Source organism: Ceratotherium simum, chromosome 12, assembly GCF_057802395.1.
Source record: "Ceratotherium simum simum isolate JZ-2026a chromosome 12, ASM5780239v1, whole genome shotgun sequence".
NCBI lineage: Eukaryota > Metazoa > Chordata > Mammalia > Perissodactyla > Rhinocerotidae > Ceratotherium > Ceratotherium simum.
In genome coordinates this window covers 14,106,575-14,129,082 of record NC_141911.1, presented here as the reverse complement: position 1 = coordinate 14,129,082, position 22,508 = coordinate 14,106,575, and the positions used below count along the sequence as shown (strand labels likewise).

Sequence of the window (22,508 nt, the reverse complement as noted above, 5' to 3'; positions counted from 1 at the left end):
GTCATTCACAAAATGCTTCCGCTCGGTGTCAGGGTAGAAGTGCATCAATAGAGCACACACCTATGGACAGCTAGGACACTGTTCCCTTCCAAGACAGCAAAGCCCGTGCAGAAGCAGTTCTCCATTGTAAGTGACTATTTTCTATTTGAACATGGAGGAAGGAAGCTGAGTTGAATGAATATGATTGAGCTCCTGGCCTGAGATATTCAGCACATAGTCTTGTTTTTGTTTTTCTTTCAAGGAATGATGCTAAGGCCTAGTGACTGGGTTTGGCTCTCCCAGACACCTGGATTTTAGTATCTGAAAATTTAAGCTAATTAGAAAAAACATAATTCCTACTTCATATAGCTTTCAACTGCTGATGTCAATTTAATATGATTATTCCCAGTGTTAATTTCAAGTTCTAAATATAGTCTCATATAATAGGTGGCTCACACAGAATCCCATCTCTTCATTTCACTGTTTCTACTGCAGATAAGTGTTCCCTGGGCTATTCAGGCAAATCCTGGTAATCCTGGGAATGTGGTCCTTAAGTAACTAACCTCTAGTTGGAAAAAAATACCAGTCCTGGTCTTCATCACATTTCTATACTCGACTGAGCCCGGCTTTGGGCAGTTTCCAGTTTTCTTGTGTCTAGAGACTTCAGCTGCCTGTAAGACTTGTGAATTTTCTCGTTTTTCTCACATGTCTGTTGTGGAGCGTCTCAGTTTTAGCTCTCCCTCTTGCTTGCTCTTGCTCTCCCTTGTTTTCCCCCTCTCACCCTGGGAATTAAAGGTATGTGCTCAGCAGTCTCAGTAATGCTGGCTTTTAAGTGAGACCACAGTACAAAATAATAAATGATATTTTAAACAATGTTTGAAGTGGGTGCGAGTCACGTTGTTTGTTTCAAGACTGATATTCTTGCGGAAGCCATTGTGGAAGATGACGAAAGGCAAATGAATCGTAGATGAGGGTGAAACAAAAACAAATAAAATAAAGTAAATGAACAGACACAGATTTTAGAAATTATTTTCTATTCCTGATTAGGCTTGATCCTACCATGTTTGGTTACTGGTGTGTTTTCCCTCACATCTTTTGACCTTTTTGAAAAAGAAAACAAAGTCACTTCAAGGGACCCATATCTCAGTTGTAATGTGTGGCACAATGAGTTCACAATAAGAGTCTAGTAGCCCTCACACCTACTGCAACACCTGGCTTCTTGGTACACTTGGGTGATGCCCAGATCTCACTTCATTACTCATGATAATACAAAATGCACTTCCACAGCGTTCTATGTTGCTCCATTCCTGAAGTTGGCATGTAACGATCATAAAATAAGTGGATAAGGGAACTACAACACACAGCTCTGGGAACCCACTAATTCCCAATTTACTAGCCCAAGAATGCATGACTGCTGTAAACCACAATAGTACCGGAAATGACAAAGATATGAGCAAAGAATGAATAATTATCTAATGGCTTAATGCAGACATTGGTTTGTTTTCATAATTTTAGGTTGAATATACCCAGCTTGAGGAAAGCTTTGAAAAACTGAGTATAATTTTTTATGAAAATCAAAAGCACAATGAGTTATATTTTTTAAAAAAATCTAACTTTAGGGAACTGGATATTTTCGTGGTGCCAAATTATTGCCCCACTGTTGACTTGCTAATTAACAAAGGGAAAATGCATCTTACTAGTGAAGAGAGCTGTGGTTGCCATCACCTTAACTCAGGGATCAAACCTGGTGTCACCAATAGTGCAGTAACCAGGCTTAATGTGCTGCTGATGTCACACACTATGAAATAGATACTCTCACTTATGGAATATTCTTCAAAATGTATAACCTGAATCTTATCAAGACTTTAGATCTAAAGGATATACAGAAGATGGAGGAACAAGTTAAAGCACCACGAAAAAGAATCAAAAAGTCCAGAATTGGAGCATTCTATAAGACAAGTGTCCTGGCCTCTTCAAAAAGTCAGTAGCATGAGAAAAAGGTGTGTGTGTGCTATTCAAGATTAAAAGAGACTGAAGTTATAATAATGTAACATGTGCTCCTTGACTGGACTCTAGATTGGAAAAAAAGATCTGTAAAACCAAGGTTATAATTTTTAATATAGACTGGGTATTACACAATACTAGGGAATTAATATTAATTTATTAAATGATATATTGGAATTTGGTATGTAAGAGGATATTCTCATTTTTTGGAGTATATACTGAAATGCTTTGGGGTCACTGACTTTAAAATGGTACAACAACAAAATGCACATAAACAGATGAAGCAAAGATGGCAGAATGATAACAATTATTGATTAAAGGTATTGGGTTATGGGTAGTCATTGTATTATTTTTTCTCTATTTCTCTGCATGTTTGAACATTTTTATGATAAAAAGTAAAAAACAAAAAAACAAAAACCTTACCTTTATTAGTTGATAATTTCTGAAAATTGGATGTTTCAAAACTAATTAGTTTCTCTCCATCCATTTGGACCAGATCAACCTGCCAAATTCACCAAAAAGTAAATAAATAAATAAAATGAATAAATAAATTACTAATAATTAAAAAAAATTTAAAGTAAAACCTGCAGCCCTTACATGAAGACTCATCCACTGGCAACAACAACAAAGGAAAGGCAATAATTTAAACTAAGCCACATCAATTTCCCTTTAATGATCTTTTTCTTACGAGGAAAAAACAGAAACTTGAATTGGTTTTTATGTAAGTTAAAATCAGTAGAATTGATTATTTGTTGCTATTATCAATGAAAGATTTTTAAGTAGATGGTTAAAAGTGAAAACAACCTTGCTAATGGCAAATTATCTGTTGAAATTGATAATTTTTAGGTGTGAGTTAGTTGAAGCATAGCGAGTACCTGTCGTAAAAAGAGAGCTAGATTTAAGGAACTGCCCATAATTTGTGAATAATTGTGCCAGTTTGCAAATTAATAAAATAATTTACACCTCACATCTATTTTAACCAGCCTACTTTCCTAATTGGATGTATGTGTAGAATATGCTAATTAAATAAAATATTTATATTTTACTGCATATATTTGACTTAAATTGTTGTCTTGATTTGGTAGTCAAATGTTGATTTACAAAATTGCTGAAATTCATTTCTTGTAATAATACAGTGATCAACTGGGCATAATGAAAATGGCATAGGACTGGGAGTTATGAAACCTACACGATAGGCCATGCTTATATGCTTGTATACTAAATAAATACCTGTTTGACTTTGGGCAAGGCTTTAGTCTCCTTGAGTTTTAATTTCCCTATTTAAATATGCCAATGGTTAGAATAAAGGCTCTTAACTTGGGCTAGAAGGATCCTTGAATCCTCTGAAATTAAAATAGTTCATATGTGTTAGTGTAGAGCATTTTTCTGAGAAGTATGGTAGATTACATATGGGAGTTGGAGCAACTCTCATCTAAAGGTATTGACTACTTCCCTGTCCCTTGATCTGGGCTGGCCTTGTGACTTGCACTGACCAATAGAATGAGGGAGAAGTGATGTTATGTGACTTCCAAGCCTTGGCCTCGAAGCTTCTGCTTTTATTCTCTGGGGTGCTGCCCCCATCATATAAGTTAGTCTTGGCTCTCCCACTGGAGAAATGCAGCTCAGCTGACAGCCAGTGAGAACCACCAAACCTGTGACTGAGGCTATCTTGGACCAGCCAGCCTCAGTTAAGCCATCAGGTGACTGAAGCTCCCTGAGCAATTTCAGACAAAGCTAGCAGAAGAACCACCTAGCTGGGCCTAGCACAAATTGCAGAATTGGGAGCAAATTAATAGGAGCTGTTTTAAGCCACTAAGTTTTAGGATGGTGTGTTATACTGTAATATCTAACTACTTCAAGAGAGTTTTAGCTTTTATCTGATTCTCAAAGGTTACTGAATTTGAATTAGATTATTTAAAATTTTATGATTCCTTGTCTCTACTCCCTTCATAAGCTATGTCATAGGTATGATTTAACTTGGTAAGTCTTGCATTCAAACTACATTTTAAAGTAAATTCTAGAATTTTCAAACAGAAGACTCAGCAGGTCTTCAAGTCTGTAGTTCAAAGACTTTTTCCACTTTCTTCTTGAAAAATAAATGTAGACAGTGTTCAGGCACCTTCTTTCATTCTCCATATTTTTAAAGATTAAAGCAATTACAACTGAAAATTCTATTCATATTCTGGTTTGTTATAAATTGTTAGCACTTATTTAGGACAGCTGGCATTTGCTCCTAAGTGATCTAACTCAGTTCCTTCTTACCAAACTTAGTCCCACCCTTTCTAGTCTAAAGAGTAAAATAGAGCGTGAGGGTGTGGTCGTCTTGTATCTTCACTGTTGACATGACATCGACAAAACGCCATCACAGTCCTGCATGGATTCTATACTTGCTCTTGTTGCAAACAACCCTCATCATCATCTAGAATGTTAGCCTCCCTCTGGATTTAGTCTTTCTGACTCTTTTCTCACATATTCTTGACAGATTTTTTTGTATCCACCCTTGTTTTTCTAGATCATCTTCCACAATTTACATGCACTGTTTAAAAATATATCCGATCTCGGCAGACAGCTTCCTGCATGAAGATACTAAATCTTTTTGGCTACTTCCTTCCTTTCTCTTTTCTTCGTTTTCCCCCCCTTCTTTGGACCATTTGCAATAATAGCATCAGAATTTTATTCTGAAGAATCTCCTCTGCTTCTTTTTGGAATCTCAGACTGGGGGGTTAAAGTCAGGCTTTTATAATTTCCTGAGATATTTTAAAACTCAAACTAACTGAGTGTGAGTCTGGCAGTGACCACATCCCTCTGGAATTTTCTGATGGCCAGGTGGCCCTCTTCCAGGATTCCTGTCACTTCTGATTTTCCATTCAGGGCCTCTGAGTTGGCCAGAATTAGAAGCAGGGTGTTAATCCTCTTCATCACTTCCTCTCCCTTCTGAAAGATGAAATTATGGAGAGGGTTAGTGATTCTCAGCCTGGCTGTACATTCGAATCACTTGGGGGCACTTAAAAAAAAAAGTCTGGGGCCCTAACCTGAGATTGTACTTTAATTAGAATAGGTGGAGCCTGCTTATCAGGTTTTTTTTTCCCTCTAATTCTGGGATTATTCTAACATGCAGCCAGGGCTGAGAAAACTAATTGAGGCAAATCGTGGATTTATTAGATGTTCTGAGTTTAGAAAGTGAGAGATCTGGGGGATGCCTGGATAGTTGAAGCCACCATCATTAAGATTTTGAACGCTTCTTTTCTCTAGTCCATTAAGATTTAACACAGGAAATATAGTTCTAGCATGTCTAAACAGGATAATGACAACCAGAACCATGACATTACTTTCTGATTGTTGATATTAATCTCAGCACAGCTCTAACATCTTTAAACAAGATGAAGCTAGACAGCAAGAAGTCTATTGAAAAGTTCAGAAGAGAGTTTGGGACACTAGCTTTTCTGAAATTCCAAATAAAGATGAATTACATTGCCCTTGATGGTTTTCCTTGTTAGTAAAGAGAGTGATTTGACAAAGGAAGTATATTTAAAATAAAACATATTTTTCTCCTTCTTTGGTCAGTTTTCAGGATACTAATTTCTGTGTTAGTCAAATGGCAACCGAGATGTCAACTACATTAGATTTTTGAAAAATTCTCTCTTACCACACACCACACACACGACATATTTGGGCTTTTAAAACTTTATAATTCTGTTAATTATTATCACCATGTATGCAAATACAATTTTTCCACGAGGCTATTGTTGTCCTTTTGCAATAGAAATGGCCTTGTTTCTGGTTAGTGGCAGAACTGATTTTGGTGTCATTCTCAGAGGTAGGCTAAGTGTTATGTCAGCCAAAGTAGGACATTAAGAGTGGGTGGCAAATCAACCCTGAAGCTACAAGACTTGGAATGAGTGTCTCTTCAAAGGATCTACTGAGGGCACAGCGGCATCTTGGCAACCACAGCACGTGCTGGGAATGGACAAGCGTGATTGTGCAATTTGGTAGGCATTGTTAGACCCTACAGGCAGGCAGGGGGGATTCAGCCTCCTATGACTTAGAGATGGTTGTGGGAGAACACGAGGATGCAATTTTCCTGAATGCTTACTCAAGGGATAAAAGGCATCGAGTGTTCTAAAACTCTAGCTCTAATCTGTTCTGAGTTTGCTGTGTAGTAACTGCTATCCGGGCACAGTAGAAGTCCAGAAGTATGCTCTGTAGGACTCTGGAAACAGACAACAGAAAGGGTAAGCAACGTTCTCATGTTGAAATACTGCAAATGCTTTCAATCAAGCAGGGCCTTTCGGAATCATGTGCATTTTGTCAATAATTCAGTTTTGCAAATGTTTTGGAATATAGTTTCATCTGACAAACTCTCAAAAGGTATTTCTTCACTTTCTAAAGAGAGCACATGTAGAAATGGTGTCAAATAACATTAAAGTGTGTGTTTTGAAACTGTGGACACTACGAAAATTAGTGTTGGTTCTCTCTCCAACTCTAACTCGTGCCATCTTCAGCTAGGATTACAGGAGTCTGAAAACAATGCATGAGAGGGTGGTGGAATGAAAAAGAATGCTTGACAAAACAAGACAGAGCTAACAGCAGAGTGAAGACAACTGATACAGGGTTTCCTAAAATTGGTAGATTTAACTCAGACTGAGAGTTATTTTAATGTCTCTTTCATTTTACTTAGATAGACATACCTAAATACATACAAATATTTCACCATCCACTGCCAAATATCAACACCGAAAACAATGTATACTGTTGTTCTGTAACAAAAAAGGGCTAAAATTGCAAATTCATGCATAAACGTTTACAGAAGTTTTAAAAAACAATCAAGTTACATATCTGCTCCTACCAAAACTATGCAGTCTTTCTAAACAACTCTGTTGACTTTCCTGGAGAAAAGAGAAGATTCCCACTGCTTCAGATTAAAGTCCACATATTAGCAGAGGAATTATTGGTTATGACTGATTGAAAACAGACTGAGTGTTCCTTCCATTAGAAATAAGTACATTCATTTTATAAATGATTTGTTATAGGAAAGCAAGCATGTTCAGATCTCAGGAGTACATCATAGATTGCTTTTTCCACCTCTTTCCTTAGCAGTGCAGGAAAAACCATATTTAGTACCTCTAATGTTTTGGTTTTGAAGCAATCTAATCAATCTCCTGTTTTCATTCTAAACCAGTAGGCGTTCCTACTTTGGTAGAATTCAACCAGGGCTGCACAAATGACTGGGATCAAAAGAAGACATTCTACCTCTTCACTTGAACTGAGCCAGTGTGAATTAATTTAAAATGTCAAACTCGATTTCCAGAAAACAGGCTTGAAGAACAATACTGTTTGGTTAAGAAAGAGGTTAATGAGGAAAATGTAATCCCCACGCGAATGCCATTGGAATGCAAAGCCACATTTATTTGCATGTGTGGTATCTGTAAAAGGTCCAAGGAATTTATTTTTGGTGTTTTGAATTGTTTATAATGTATTTTCTTTTTATTCCATCTACTAACAATTCCCAGAAATGATGGAAATCAAGAGAATGGAAACATATAAATGCATTTGGGTTCTAAGAAAATTACCAGTTGCAACATCAGCTCTAGCCCCAGTTCATAAAGCAGGTGATTATGGAGACAATAAAGAAAAATGTTAGTAAGTCAGGAAAAATCCCATGAATACGGTCAATTCTGTGATAGCGCCTTAAAGTCTGACACTCCAAAACAGTCCATGCCATATATTGCAACAATATTTCACTAATAATGATGCTCATTTCCAAGCATATCGTTTAGATAGTCCAGGCTGCAGGACACAACACACACAGGATAATTTCTTTGACCTTGTTATGTTTTATTAAGTCATTTACCAAAGTGTCAAATAAAACAAATCTATGCTTTTAAAATCAACCCTGGAAAGGTCACTGACTTTCCAATAGACCAATTTTTCATCACACTTTTAGGTTATTTTCTTGCATGTTTTAGGGTCAGGATCTGATTCATTAAGAATACTGGGTTTCAAAATAACCCCGTTACCCTCAGGCCCAGCAGCCAGAGCAGAGCACTGTGCTGGGAGCCACAGGCCACCAATTAACAATGAGCCAGGCCCTCGGGGCAAGGGACGTCTTGGCAGAAAGTCAGTCATATTAATATTAAGGTCACAAGTTCCGATTTACTATGGAGTTGCTGCCCTATTACAGCAATGTGCTAATCAATTACTTTATTTAATGATAACGGTTAGGATTACCACGGCTTAAACTCTTATTTCAATGCCTTGGCCTGTCACTTGAATGCGGCTGTCAAATATTCAAGAATAAAAATGAGACAAAAATTAATGTTTTCATGGCCTCTCCTAATATTTCTATTTCTGGCAAATTCTTTTTGATATGTAGAGTGGTATAGTTTTACAGTAACAAAATCCTTTCGGAAATCTCTATTTCTCTCTCCTAAAGTTGTCAGGGGGCAGGACCTCCTCACACCCCTTCTTGCCTCTGGCAGGGAGGAGGAGCGACTGATCTGATTGGTACATTTTTTTTTTTAATTTTTTTTTTCCCCCCAAAGCCCCAGTAGATAGTTGTATGTCATAGTTGCACAGCCTTCTAGTTGCTGTATGTGGGACGCGGCCTCAGCACCGCCGGAGAAGCGGTGCGTCGGTGCGCGACCGGGATCCGAACCGGGGCTGCCAGCAGCGGAGCGTGCGCACTTAACCGCTAAGCCATGGGGCTGGCCCTGATTGGTGCATTTGGAAGAAGGACCTGAGCTTCCCCCTCCAGCCCTCTTGGACCAAACTCTGGCCAGGATGAGAGGTGTAATTTACTAGGCTTCTAGAATCTCAACCACTTCACAGAAGTAAATTAATACAGAATTAATAGTTTAAAAAGAGTTTTAGCAACATGTCCATCCTGGATTCCTGCTGCCCTGCTCCACATCGTCTTCACCCTGGGGCCCAGGCCGGGGAGCTGCCGCTATCTGCATCATTGCTGACGTGGTTAGAGGGACTAAAGACCAAGGGCAGACCAAGGGCAGTCATTTCCACTCACACTTCGTTGGCCAGAGCCAGTCACCTGGTCACAATCAAGAGTCAGAGAGTGGGGACCTGTACTCCTCCTGCAGAGAGGGGTACCATGCATTTGTGAACAATGACACAGTTACCAGAGCAATCAATTCCTTCTGCACAAAAATTCGTCACATATATTCAATCTTGCCTCTGCTCAGGAAGAACTGATGAGCCAAAGAATCAGCTACTAAATAGTATCTGCAGGTTCAGGCATGAAGGTGGGGTTTAGGCAGCAGAGTGGACCGAGGCGACGGTCCTGCTGTCTGCTGCGGCAGAGATGTGCAGCAGCTCCCCAGCTCTCTGTTCACGCTAAGGGAAGCCGACTCGCCCAAGGAATTTGTTCGCCCTCAGGCTGGAAACTGAAAACTCATTACCTTCCCTGCTCATTAAAATGGGTAGAACAGATAGTCATTGAGCACTAGCAAAAATTTTTGCCTGACCTCTCCAAAAAATGGCAGCTTTTCCTGCTTTGCCGTGAAAATCAGAAAGAAAAGCCAGTGGAAGTGAAGCTTTGTGGTGAGAGAAGCAGAATGAGATGAGAGCAACCCAGATGCTCAGCCCTTCAAACTCATGATCTTTGGAGAGCAGGCAAGCTCTCCTAGATGAGGTCACCACCCCCAAATTTCCCCCAGCTAAGGCCAGTCATCTCACCACCTACAGGGTCTCTACTACTCTGTGCCCACACTAATCCAGACCTCAGGTACAAAGCACTAAGACAGCCTTGTTCCCTGTATCAGTCAGGATTCAATACGGGAAACGGAAAACACTCTAGATCTTTCAAGCTCAGAGGGATTTAATACAAGTTATCGAGCGGAACGGCTGGAGGAATAGAGTCAGGGCAGCCATCAGAGCCCCCCACACCCACGAGGCTGGTGACTAGACAGTGGACCATGGCATGCAGCCACTGCCCATACTCACGCCTGCCAGAGCCCTCTTGTGCGCCTACACAGCTGAAGAAAAAGCGCGCCCTCCTCTTTTCTGCCTTTCAAATCCTATGTGACTGCATTTCATTATCAGAACCTGAACTGCATCCTGAATCTTGCTGCAGAGGTGACTGGGAATTATAGTTCTTACACTTGCAGGCCCTGCAGTACAAGGCGGTGGGGAAACCTCGGAAGGCAGAGTGGCGGAGAGTAACCAGCACAGCGCTCCTACAGGGACTTCACAATGAATCCTGTGCCTTAGTGGTCTGTCTGAGAGTAAGGTGCCCCTGAGTCCCCCTCAAGATGGAGAGTCCCTAACCTAACCCCTGAGAGCTGGTGTTCGTGACTGAGTCACCCTCCTTCAGATCAGAGCTCTCACAGTCTTGAGTGTTAGAGGATTGGCTTGGGGTGGGGAGCAGGGTTCACAGAATTAAGATGGTATTAAGGCCAAGATTGTTTTCATCTTGCCCTGTCAGTCACCTTCCCACTCCACACCCTTCTTAAGATTTTATAGAGCAATGGTTCTCAAGGTCTGGTCCTGGGCCATCAGCATCAGCATCACTTGGGAACTTGTTAGAAATGCAGATCCTCAAGCCCCACCCTAGACCTGGTGAATCAGAAACTAGAGTAGGAGCCTAGCAATCTGCCCAGAATCCCCACCAGGTGATTCTGATGCACGCTAAAGTTTGAGAACAACTGCTCTAGGGAATTACACATTTCTGGAACAATAGAAATCGGGAAACAATGCCCACTTGACCACTAGGGGTGAAAACAGCATAGCCTCGGTGCAAAGCCCTAGTCAAGCTAAGATAGAGCACGTGGTTAGGTCCATGGCCCCCAAAGTCCAAATCTACATCTCCTTTCCCTGTAGCTGACCACATGGTGCAGGAATCCAAAGCCATGACCAGCATGTTTTCAGGTGAAGAGAGAGAAGGAAGGCCACACTCAAGCCGGGTCTGGGTTCAGCTAACCATTCTAGTATCTGGAGTGGAGAAAAGAGGGAGCTGGTTGACATTCCTTAGGGTAGGCTTTAGCAGGTCCACTTACCAGGAAATAAGAGAAAGAGCCAAAAGGAGCCATTGCCTTTTAACACAAAATGACCTTCCCTCTGGTAAATATGGTTTAATCAGTGTCCTGAAACTTGAACAATAAAAGTAGTATCTGTTCCTCCTAGACACTGGGACAGAGAGGAAGAGGAGGGGTAGAAGCATTTCTCACTCCAGCAACAGTCACGGAGCTCCTAAACTGCTTCTCATGGGTCCAGACTCTTCTACCTGGCCCTGTTAAGATAATGAGTCTCTCTTCCAAAATTTCTGACTCCAGCCACTCCTCCTCCCACCCCCCATCCCCAGTCTGAATAAGCTGGCTTCTGCTTTGGTCTGTGCTTGAGTTCTTGTTCTAATCCTCCTATTGCTACCAGTCCTCCCTGAAGCTGGGGGCTCCATGTCATTCTTTCTTGCCAGTCCTCTCCCTGGGCCTAAAGCCTGACATGATCTCTCATCCAGTATTACTTTCATAACCAGCAAAGAACCCACAGTGTTGAGATTTTAAAAACTGAATACCCACCTCCCAAGGGGGTCCATACCCACCGTAGCTCAGTGTCGAGCACCAGGGGGCAGCAGGGGCCTCAGCCTTGCACCCCAAACCTGAAGAGCCTAACACTGATGGGAACCTTGTCAGAGAAACATGGAGTTTTCTAAAGCCATGGCTTTCAAATTTTTTAATGTAATCCATGATAAGAAGTACATTTTACGTTGTGACCCAGTATACATGAATATATATGGGAAAAAGGATTTGTGAAAGAGGATTTATCCTTACCGTCGTTCTGATATCTTCTATTCTTTTCTATTTCATTTAAAAAATGCTAGTCAAATCCCACATTGCTTTCATGAGTTACTAATGGTTGGCAACCTGCAGTATGAAAAACACTGCTCTAAAGTGCACACTGTAATAAACACACCACCGGCAGCATTATAAAAAGCAGCATTAAGAGCACACCGTTATCATTACTAATGTTGCTGAGTGCTCTCTGTGTTTGTGTGTTACTGTCATTTCAAATTAAAATCTTAAAATTGCTATAGGCCAAAATACCAACTCTATTCTCTTAGTATTCCAGTGAATACAAAAAAAAATGCCTTTTATTGAATTCATCTTAACTTGCAATTTGGTGATGATTTGCAACAGCACAACATATGGATGGCTAAATTTTCATGACCAGATTAGCAGCTACTTGCTAAGTTTCAACAAACATTTTTGTTCAATGAAGTTTGGTTTAAATCAAGTAAATCGACATAACTGTATAATGAAGTTTCTCCCTGTTAAATAACAGTAGTTCAAAGACTGGAAATATTTCAAGGATAAAAAATGGGATTTGAAAAAAACGTGTGTCTTCCATAAGAGATTCAGACCCTCGGCTGTCAAATGAGGAACTTCGAAGCCCTCCTTTCACAGCTGGGAGGACTTCTGCCTCTTTATAACCATGCAGTTACTCTGTCACTTACGAATAAGTAGGCCACTACCCACGACACTGGAGACATGCCCCGGCACCCACAGGTATGCGCACACCGAGGCGCGCATCTCCCCTCCCCCCCCCCCCCTCCGGCCCCGTGCTCATCTGCCGCCCAGACAGATACAGGACGCTGGCAGATTGGAACCGGCCTTCACCTCTCCTCGCTCGCCTTCTCCAAATCAAAACCCACCGTAAACCCTGCGAAGAGCCAGGAAACCTCATGGCTTTAATTATTTCCGTTCCTCAAGCTCCACGTGGCACACAGGACACCTCGCTTCCCTTTAGGCTTGCCGTCCGCCTGCGAGGGGTGCGGAAGAGGAAACAAGCGCAGCTCCATTGCCGAAGGGCGGAGGGCGCGGGAGCAAGCGGCAGCCCAGGGCTGTGCTCTTCCTTCCACCTCTGCGCTCCTTTGCACGAGCAGGCAGATCCTCTAGCTCTAGCAGGCGTTGAGAGCTGGCGCCACCTGGCTTCTTAAAGAAGAACGAGACGCAGGAGATAGACGAGGTTGAAGTGGAGCCCGCGCCCTCCTTTCCGCCGCGGGCACCAGCCGGCGAGAGGAAAGCCCGGGGGCGCCTTCTACTTCAAAGCCCTCGGGACAGCCCGGCAGCTGGCAACGGCGCGCTGCGGCAAGAGAGGCAATTACCCTCCCGGGAATCGAAAAAAACAGGAACTTCCCTCGCTACTGATGTTACAATAGCAGATTCCACATTTAAGGCAGGTTCAAAGTGCGGAAATACCTATGGCAACTGAAAGCATTATAAATAGCACCCATCAATTTACGTATTGATCGGCTCTGGCGCGTTAGTCTCAGTCATCTATTCTGACCAAACTTTCTACACCGATCTGTGGGAAAAGAAAGGAGAAAGGGCATCGTAGGGTTCTGACCTCCACTCGGTTGCAACATTGGCAAGGAGGCAGGTTGTTCAATGAATCCTCTGTGCCTCGGTTTGTTCACATGCAAAATGGAGAAAACAATGCCTTCAATAACTGCTCCAAGTGACCGAAGTGAAAATAAAACGAAAGCCTGGCAGGAAAGTGCTTTTCAACGTTACCATTTTAGTAGAAAGGTACAATAATAGTCGTAGTAAAAATGGTAATGGACTATTATTGCCCTTCAGTGCTCTATAAATTTGCACTAAGTTTGTATTTGTGGGTAGTGATGTAATGAATTCACAGAAAGATTGCTAATGAGAGGACGCTGCTACAAATTGCTTTATCTAGAACCTGGACTAGTTATCAAAAGTAATTGTTTATCCACCTATTTCAGCATGCCTTTTAAAGATGGGATCTAGAGACAGGTATGTTTGGAAACTGCTGTTCCATGTAACCATGCAGGTGCACAAACACAGACCCATGGACACATATAATATGTGCACATTAAGTGCTGTGTGAAAATGTGTACGTGCACGGGAAATGTGGGTTTGCCTTTATCATAATAATGACTCATGTACAGTGCTACTCAGTTTACAGAAGACTTTTGCATTCACTTTTTAGTTAATCCTCAAAGTATTAGGGGGCATTGTTAGTCCCCATTTTACAGATGAGAAAACAGGCTCAGAAAATAACTTTCCCCAAATTTTGATGATAAGAAGCTATAGAACCAAAGGCATTTATTCTAATTCTGGACCATTCTCATATTCAGCAAACATGAGATGGACAGCTACTGTGTGCCAGGCACTTAAGCATTGTAGTCACAAAGATTAAAGACTTATTCTACTGCCCTCAAGGAACTCACACCAGGTGAAGAAGAGATAGACTACAATCCTGTAGGATATAAACTCCATAATCAGCCTGGGGCGTAGTGAAGGCTTTCAAAAAGAGGAGACAGACATCCAGGCTGAATCTTGAACGACAAGTAGAATGCAGTCTGACGGAGAAGGAGGGAGGTGTGTACCAGGCAGAAAGACACGTGCCAAGACATGAAGGCAAAAGAAACTAGGGTGTTCAGTATAGTTCAGCAGAGCCAGGGCTTAGCATGTGTGTAGGGAGAGTGACGAGAAAGGAGACTATACAGAGCATTATATGCTCATCCTTTGGATTTCCCTGAAATCTATGTGGAGTGAATGCAAGATTTAAAGTAGGGAAATGTCATGATCAAGTTGCGTTATATAAAGATCACTCTGGTGGCCCTGTGGACAGACTGGAGGTACATTGGCAGTAGGAGAAATGATGCAATGACGCAGGCAAAACTCAATATCTGTCATTACTAAGGCAGTAGGTCGGAGAGGGGGGCAAGAGAGCGTAGATTTGAAGGATTCGAAAGATATTTAGGAGGACTTGGTGACAGTGGCCAGGTTACTGGCCTGAGCTCCTCAGGCTGGTGGTGCCATTCAGACTAGGAGAACAGACTATGGGTGTGCAACAGGGACTAGAAATAAATTCTGTTTTGAGCATGATGAGTTTTAAAAATCTAAGCACATCTTCATGGAAATATCCTCCAGCAGCGAGTTGGATATTCAGGTCTAGAGTTCCAAGAAGAGGTCTGAATTGTATAGAGAAATTTGTCAGGAACATCAACTGAGACCATAGAATGGTTAATAATAATAAACTTTGCTAACATGCATTGAGTACTTAACTATGTATCTGTCACTGTGCAAAGCACTTTTAGCAGATTTTCTCATTTAGTCCTCACAACAACCTCAGGAAGTAAGTATTATGATTAAGTATTGCCGAGGGAGAGATTATCACATAAGAAAAGAAAAGATCCAAAACAGGACCTGAGGATTACATTTAAGATGAAGGGCAGGATGGTAAGAGGAGTGCAGATGGCAGGTGGACTTGATCCTTGCTCACCTAAACCTGTCACAGAGACCCGTGGACCCATCTTTGCAATAACTTTCCTGGAGGAGTATGGCACTGAGCAGGAAGCCACCCTGGGCTCTCCAGCTGTGTGACCTGGGGAAATCAGCTCTCTGGGCTCCGGTGTGCTCATCTGTAAGATGAAGGGGCCAAAGCACCTCTAAAGCACTTTGCAAGTTTAACATTCTCTAAGGACTTAATACAAGAGTAAGCAGAGTTCTAGTGTTGGCTCTGTTACTTCTCCATCTGGTATGGGTAAGGAGCTCATTGCATGTTGATACATAGGATAGCATCAGAGAATATGAGAATGAAATTGGATTTATGGACCAACAGATCACCTGTTAAAATTAATATATATGTGTATATGTATGTGTATATAGATACAGAGAGAGAGAAGAGAAAGAGAGAGATGGAGAGAGGAATAGATCCAGAGAAATTGACCGGTCAAGATATGCAGTGGGTTGATGGCAAAGCCAGGTCTAAAGTCCAAATCTTCTAACTCTTTGTCAGGTAATTTGCTCACTGGTCTCTGTGTATGTCATATAAGTGACACTTATAAGAACACTAGAAGATTTGATAAGATTTGTATTTAATCAGCTCCATGTGTAGTATGCTTCGTTCTCCCACCATCATCAATATTGCATTAGAAAAAGCTGCATGTATGGAGACAGCATGGATCTTCTTATAAATGGGAGCCCCAAGAATTTACCCCTGCCTTTAATACTAACCTTACATGTAAATTTGCTGAAGGAGAATATTCTGAGATCATTTTTCAGAGGTGATGAAAGGAATCCATTTATTGGAAGAAGCTAGAAGAGAGGAAATTATCCAGCTTGTCCTTCCACTGAGGGCAATTATGGGGTAGTGAGCCCAGCAGGGAAAGAGGGCACATCCCCAGCTCCATCCCAGTTGTGTGCCCTGGGCAAGTAACTTTAACTTTTTGGGTCTCAATTTATCTTCAGGGAAATTCAGAAGTTGAACTAGATCCCTTTCGAGATCCCTAATATTCTGAGATTTCATCTTGAGAAATTCCTAAAGCAAACGGCCTGAACTTTTAGCCAACTGTCCCCTGCCTCTCTCTGTTAGGTAATTTTAAAAACTGGGACAGTGATCTAAATAATAATAGTAATAATGATAATAACAGTTAATGAGGAAGAGGAGCTTTGCAACCCTGAATCTTGTTTAGACTGAAGTAAAAAAGTGGTTTTCAGGCTATTGCCTTCACTTAGTTCGTTCGATATTCATTCAGTAGAGATTTAACTGCTCTCTATACACGGAGCAATAAGCTAAGGCCGGGGACACAGCCAGTGTATCTTGACCACATTAAGGAAGCACCTACCAAAAGGAAAATGTGCTTTTGCAGGTATAAAGCCCAAAGCGACCTAGGGTCTCTAAATGTGATAATGCCGAAACTCTGCCACGGCCAGCTCTGGGGTCCTGGGCAAGGCACGTTCTCTCTGGCCTGGCCCCTGAAGCCGCCGCCGGCCCATCTTCAAAGTCCCTTCCTAGGCTAGACTCAGTTCTTGAAAGGCCTCATTGATCGCCTCGGCGCAGCAGCCAACCGCCTCACGTGAACGCAAGACGCCCTAGGTAACCCGAGCCTGCGCCTCCCTCCCATTTGGGGAGAAAAAAAGAGATGGGGTCGGGGGCAGGGATCGAAAAAAAGGAAAGGAGGAAAATACTGAGAAACATGTTTTGGCAGGCAAGGCCTTCGGAGACTACCATATGTGCTCCACATTGAGCAGCCCCTGGTCTTTGATGTTTTTTTCTGAAAGAAAAGACATTATTCTTTCTCAAACTGCGCCTAAGTACTACAGACATTAAAACAATGAGGCCAGGACGCGCGCACCCGGCTCTAAGTGTTTAATTGGTCCTTCGCCCGAGTGCCTGCCACCAGTGAGCTCCCCGTGTGCACCCCGGCAGCTGGCAGGGCTGCCATCCCCTCCCGGCCCCATCCCCCTTTCAGGCCTGGTTTGTGCGGATCCTAGAACGCCTCAGCGCCAAGTTCGGAAGTACTTTCCCGAACGCCGGGCGAAAAGTCCCCAGATGTTTCCTGCGTCCCGGAAACGAGCCCAGGTTGGATCTGAAGCCTTCTTACCACGGCGGGTCATGGGTTCCGCCCGGCGCCCACGAGCCCGGCGCCCCGCGAGTTGCGGGGTGCGCCCGGGGCCTCCCGCACCCCCCAGGTTCGCGCCCACCCCGGCTCGCCGGGGAGAAGCCAGCACAGTGGGAAATAAACGGCGGGATTTATTACGTGCGGAATTATGAATCGCAACCGAAGATCCCTAGTAAATTTACACTCTAATCTTTGGGGAGTTTATTAAATAGTCACTCACGCGCCGACTGCAAATTCCTCCTTTCCTTCGCCTCCCTCTACCCACGGCCAGTCAGAACGGCGACCTTAACTAGCGACCTAAATCCCCGCGGGGTTCCTCCGGGGGACAGGGAGGCCCCAGGCCGCCGCAAGAGGGGTACCCAGAGGCGGGAAGTTCCCGACTCCGGCCGGGAGAGTGGCGCAAACGCCCGACCGCTCTCGCGCCGCGCGAGGCTTCGCAAACGCGCGCCGCTCACAAGGGGGCGGGGCGGGAGGGCTCTCCCTCGAGACTAGCCGGGGTGCCAGCTCCTGCTGCTTCCGGGTCTCGGCAAGCGCTTCCGGGGTGCGCGGCACGCGGCTGGTGTCCGCGCCTGTGGATAATTACAAATAACTAAGGGGAAAAGCAGCGCCAAGAGAGCACAGTAACGACCGTGACCGATAATATCGTCGGGGTGGGCGACATCAGGGCCCCTTTAGTTAGTCATGGTCAAGCCCCAGTGCTCAAGCACGTCAGCTCTACTCTCGGCAGGCCCAGAGAAGAGGGACTCTTGTAGAGGCTCGGAATGCCCCGAGGATCCGCGAGGCGCGGGACTGGAGCGCCGCCTCAGCCCCCAGCCCCACCCGTGGTCGGTGGCACTCGGGCACCGCCCGGGCGCCTCTTTACCCAGAGTCAATTCACTGGGCGCACGAGGTACAGCCTTTCTGCGCTCTGGCCTCTGCGCCTGGTGGTCTGGAGTGAGTCTGGACTCGGTACAGTGGACTCAGCGCGCCTGACCCCCGAGGGTCAGAAAAGGAGCGCTGTCCGCCGGAGGTCACAGTGATGCCTTGTCTATGTGAAATGGGTCAGCTGGAGCGGGCTCCCTCGACGCCAAGGTGCGGGTTATTCAGGAGGAATAGGCCTGTGTTCGGCCACTGGGTTGAAAGTGGGAGCAGATCCTCCCGAGGTAATCTCGTCTGTGAGCCTGAAATTAACTGAAAGGGCACAGGATACACACACGCGCGCCTTTACTTACACTCGCTCTCAAATAATTTGCCCCTTATCCTTCGGAGCATCTGTTCTGTCAACCAGGATCTGTTGTCTCAGCGCCTACTGTGTGCTCAGATCTTTACCAGGCCCTTTGGGGGACACAAAGTCACAGACGGCCAGGTTCCTGCTCGTGAACCTGGCTCAGGACTGGGAATTAGTGCGTTAGTGAAAGAAAGAGAGGGCGCCCATTAACATTTCTTTTTGTGCTGCACTTTTTTCTGGAATGAATCAATGGCGCCCGGAGAAGAATATAATATTGCACGCGTGGACTTCGGGCTCGGCTTCCTTTTTCTGACCCTTCCTTAACCTGGCTTTCCCTCCTCAGGAGATTTGGAATTCTCTTTACGGAGGCTGGGTGGGGAAACAGCCAGCCCAGGTAAGTATGGGAGCCACATGGTCTCACAAAAGGAAAAAAGGAAATCATCTCCAAATGCAGCCAGGCAGGTGGGGGTAGATCGAAACTGAAAGGGAATAGGAAATCTGAATAACCCCCAAAGCAGCAGACTCCGTGCCCGGGTGGTGAGGTGTGAGAAACAGTCAACATTTGGAGCACTGGAGTCAGAAGGTTTTTGGCAGCTGTTAGATAACTTCCTGATCTGCAATAAAGTTCACGTGACCCAGAGGATGTTTCTGCAGTTCCGTTGCCTGGCTACCTTCCTCTCCTCTTTCTCCACGTCTGCAAGTTGAAGAGATTTTGCTGGGTCCCGGTTGAGTGGTGGTGCTGGCCAATGTGGGCCCTGGAAGGAATTTTGGTGGCCGAGGACTGCTCGGGTCGGACTGGGGCAGTCCCGATCTCACTGACCTGTTGCCTCCCCAGTTCTCACCAGCAAGGTGACATAGAGGCCCCCGCTTTTGGAATGGGAAACGCAGGCACCCCCCTTTTCAGCCACGAACCTGCCTGTTCTGGACCCTCCCCAAATGGTCCAAACTAAACCTTTTTTTCTATGTAAAGTTCCAAGTGACTTCCGCAGCCCTGGCGCCCTCCGGCCGGAACAGCCGCGTTTCTGGACGCGATCTTCCATAATTAGGGCCTGACCGCTATGGAAATATATGCAAGATGTTTGTTTTCCTTAGTGAAAAAAATTAAAAGGGAGCCTGGCATGCTCTGCGGGGGTCCCTGGGAAGCAGCGCGAATTGAGAGGGACCCAGCACCCGCCAACCCTTCTCTAGCTGGGCTAGGGCTGGGGCAGGGGCAGTGGAGCCCAGGCCCACACGGTTCCCTACGACCCAAATCTTTGGTTTCGTCCTGGCCGGGGATCCTGCACGGCCAGTACAGGTGTCGCCTCTCAGTCTCTGTGGCCACAGTTGGCCCTCGCGTCATTCCCACTCCCAGGCCCCATAGTCGTGCAAGTGCGGACTGGCCTGCCAGGCAGGTGGGTAGGAGGAGGCGGTGCTCCACTGGCATCACCGATCCAGGCCTTTGCGCCGGGTTCCGGCCTGTTTTGAGGAACTGTCCTCTAAGGCAGTCGAGCGTCGCAATCGCCAAGAACGCAGCAGACCTCACAGGCCAGCGTCGGAGAATGCAAACGGGGGCATGTTCGAGAAAGCGCTTGCGAGACCCGAGGAAAGAACTTGGAGTTCAAAGTCGAGGGTCGCTGCGGTCTCGTGGAGGGAGGCGATCGGCTAGGAAGCTACACCTCGCTGTGGGAAAGGGAGATGGCAGTTCCATCATGTTCCCCACGTTTCTAGGAAGAAAATGCAAGGATTTCCCCAAAGACGAATAAATGCACAGAGATGAGGATCACCAGGGCTAGGCAGCACTTTCAAACCCCCTTACTGGGCAATTGCTCCCGTTTTGCAAACGCAAAAACAAACTCAGAAGACAAGATGGTGGCTCGAGATCACAAAGTCAGTAAGTCCAGAAGCCAGGACCCGTGGTTGGCTCTGAAATGCATTGAGCACTTGCCACTTAGTCTCTGACCAGCAGCTCAAGCGAGGTCTTCACGACGTTCCTAATTCTACAGGAGTCCTTGATGTGTCCAAACTCCTGATGGCTTTTGAGGGGGGGAGTGTCATCCTTAGCAAAGGCGAGACTTACCTTCAACCTGCTGCTGGGGAGGAAGTAGGGGGTAGTAAGTCTTAGGTACACCAAGAGTGTCATATTTTCCGCAGACCATAAGCACGGTATAGTCTAATTGTTGCACGTAACTGCCTTCCAGCCCCGCACAACTGCAAACTCCGGAGCTCAGAGCCCACCAGTGTGCACCACTTGGTGGAGCACTGAGTGAATGCTGAAGAAGCAGCTGTGGACATCGTCAACCTGTGCAATCCTCCACTAGCAGCCGTCACGCAGAGTCCAAGCTGCACTGATTTTCTCGTTTGGATCCATTTCTTTTTGGTCGTGGCTTGAGAAACCATTCTAGTCATTAATAACTGGAATAAGATCACTCCGGCTCAAGTCACCCAGGATGGCGAGGAGCCCAGAGGCTCCCCTGGGGCAGCAGGCTTGGAGTGCTCCTCTGGTACCGGTACCCAGTAGTGCAGGGCCTCCACTGGACCTGGCCGCACCTCCCAAGGCTTTTCCCATTCCCACTCCCTGCACCACCTCCAGCTTTCCCTACTCACTGCCAGTGAGTAGAGCCCTCCCAGAGACCAGACCCACTGTTTGTGAATGTGCCATTCCCAGGCAAAGAACCCCCGAGATACTGAACAAGGGAACTGGGCTCTAGAAACCACGTGGAGAAACCCAGTGGAGACACGCTTTAACTTCAGTTGTTGGAAACTCAGGCAGAATTCCGAATGCTTCTACATTTTGTGCAAAATTATTTTCCTTTTTCTTTTTCTCTCTTTCTACAGCTTCTCGTTCTTTTAATTTCCCTCTTAAATTTCTTGATTTTTAGAGTTTCCAGACCACCAGAGTCCCTGAGAAGAGAGGAAATGTCACTCCAGGGTCACAGCTATCCTTAGAGGAAGTCCAAGTTAGTCCAAGTTAGAGGAAGTCCAAGTACAATGCAAATTGGCAACCTAATCCCAGTCCCAGGCGTCATGGATCTCTCGTGGTCAGCCTCTGCCACTTGGTGTTCCTAAAGTGCAGTGTGGGGCCACCATCTACAAGTAGCAGCAGAAACAATGGCAGAGTAAGATAGAGGAGAAATAACACAAATGCAGGGCAACTTTCCTAACTTGGTTTTTACTTGTCTATCAGCCTTTTTCGTCATGTGACCACTGAGTTAGATAATAAAAGTTTGTAAAATAACATTTGTGGGAGCATAGGGGCTTACTAGTTGGCATTTAGGAAATCACCATAGTCCTGCTCTCTCCCACTGCAATGACTGTAAAATGAGCTAATCTACCTTGGTAGGGTTAGAAAATCCTATTAAATGACCACTCTTCTAGCTGCCTCCAGGTTTGGAATAGTGCTCCAGGGGAATTAGGGTCCAAAGGTCTTAGATTAACCAGAAGTTCAAGAAATGCACCTGATGCCCCAGAACTTCCCCTCCATGCCTCAAGGGAAGAGAGGGCTCAACTGGGATGAGTATGGCTTCAGGGACTCTTTAAAACAATCTGTCCTTAGTGCCCACCTAGAGTCGGGGTCCTGTGCAGCTGACTGCCCAAAAGAGAAGGATGTGGGGTCCCACTCCATAATTCTTCTTCTTGCTCAGGCTTAGCATCAGGAGAGTAAAGGAAAAGGAAAGGGGGAAAGTAAATAGACAATGGAGAGGATCTGGCCAGGACTGTGTGTCTTTGTAGGAGAGGAAACAGAAAAAGTTTCCCTAAGCAACTCCCAAACCACAATTACCTCCCCCCACAGGCCTGTGCACTTTCCTTCCTCCCTTTCTGGTTTTGTCTGTTTTGTCTCACCCCTCCTACCTTCTGCAAATGCCTCAAATCCAAAATCTAAAGCATTTTCTTGAGAGTGTAAGCAAGCAGTCACCAGGCAGCCTCTCTCTAGATGAGAAGGAAGTCCATGACACC

The 22,508-nt window shown here is 44.8% G+C and overlaps 1 protein-coding gene across 2 annotated transcripts in view; it reads right to left on the bottom strand.

The window, feature by feature from the left end:
* SCRG1 (stimulator of chondrogenesis 1) overlaps positions 1–22,508 on the bottom strand; it is a 151,830-nt gene that overhangs the window by 116,736 nt on the left and 12,586 nt on the right. The window contains exons 1-2 of one of the 2 annotated variants that reach the window (XM_087437425.1): positions 12,644–12,823; positions 2,407–2,485 (exon numbers count right to left, since the gene is read on the bottom strand). In XM_087437425.1, coding sequence (XP_087293551.1) covers positions 2,407–2,470 — 64 coding nt within the window. In that variant the 5' untranslated portion in view covers positions 2,471–2,485; positions 12,644–12,823. Of the gene's footprint in view, positions 1–2,406; positions 2,486–12,643; positions 12,824–22,508 lie in introns of those variants that run through there. The other variant, XM_087437424.1, reaches the window with a different exon arrangement.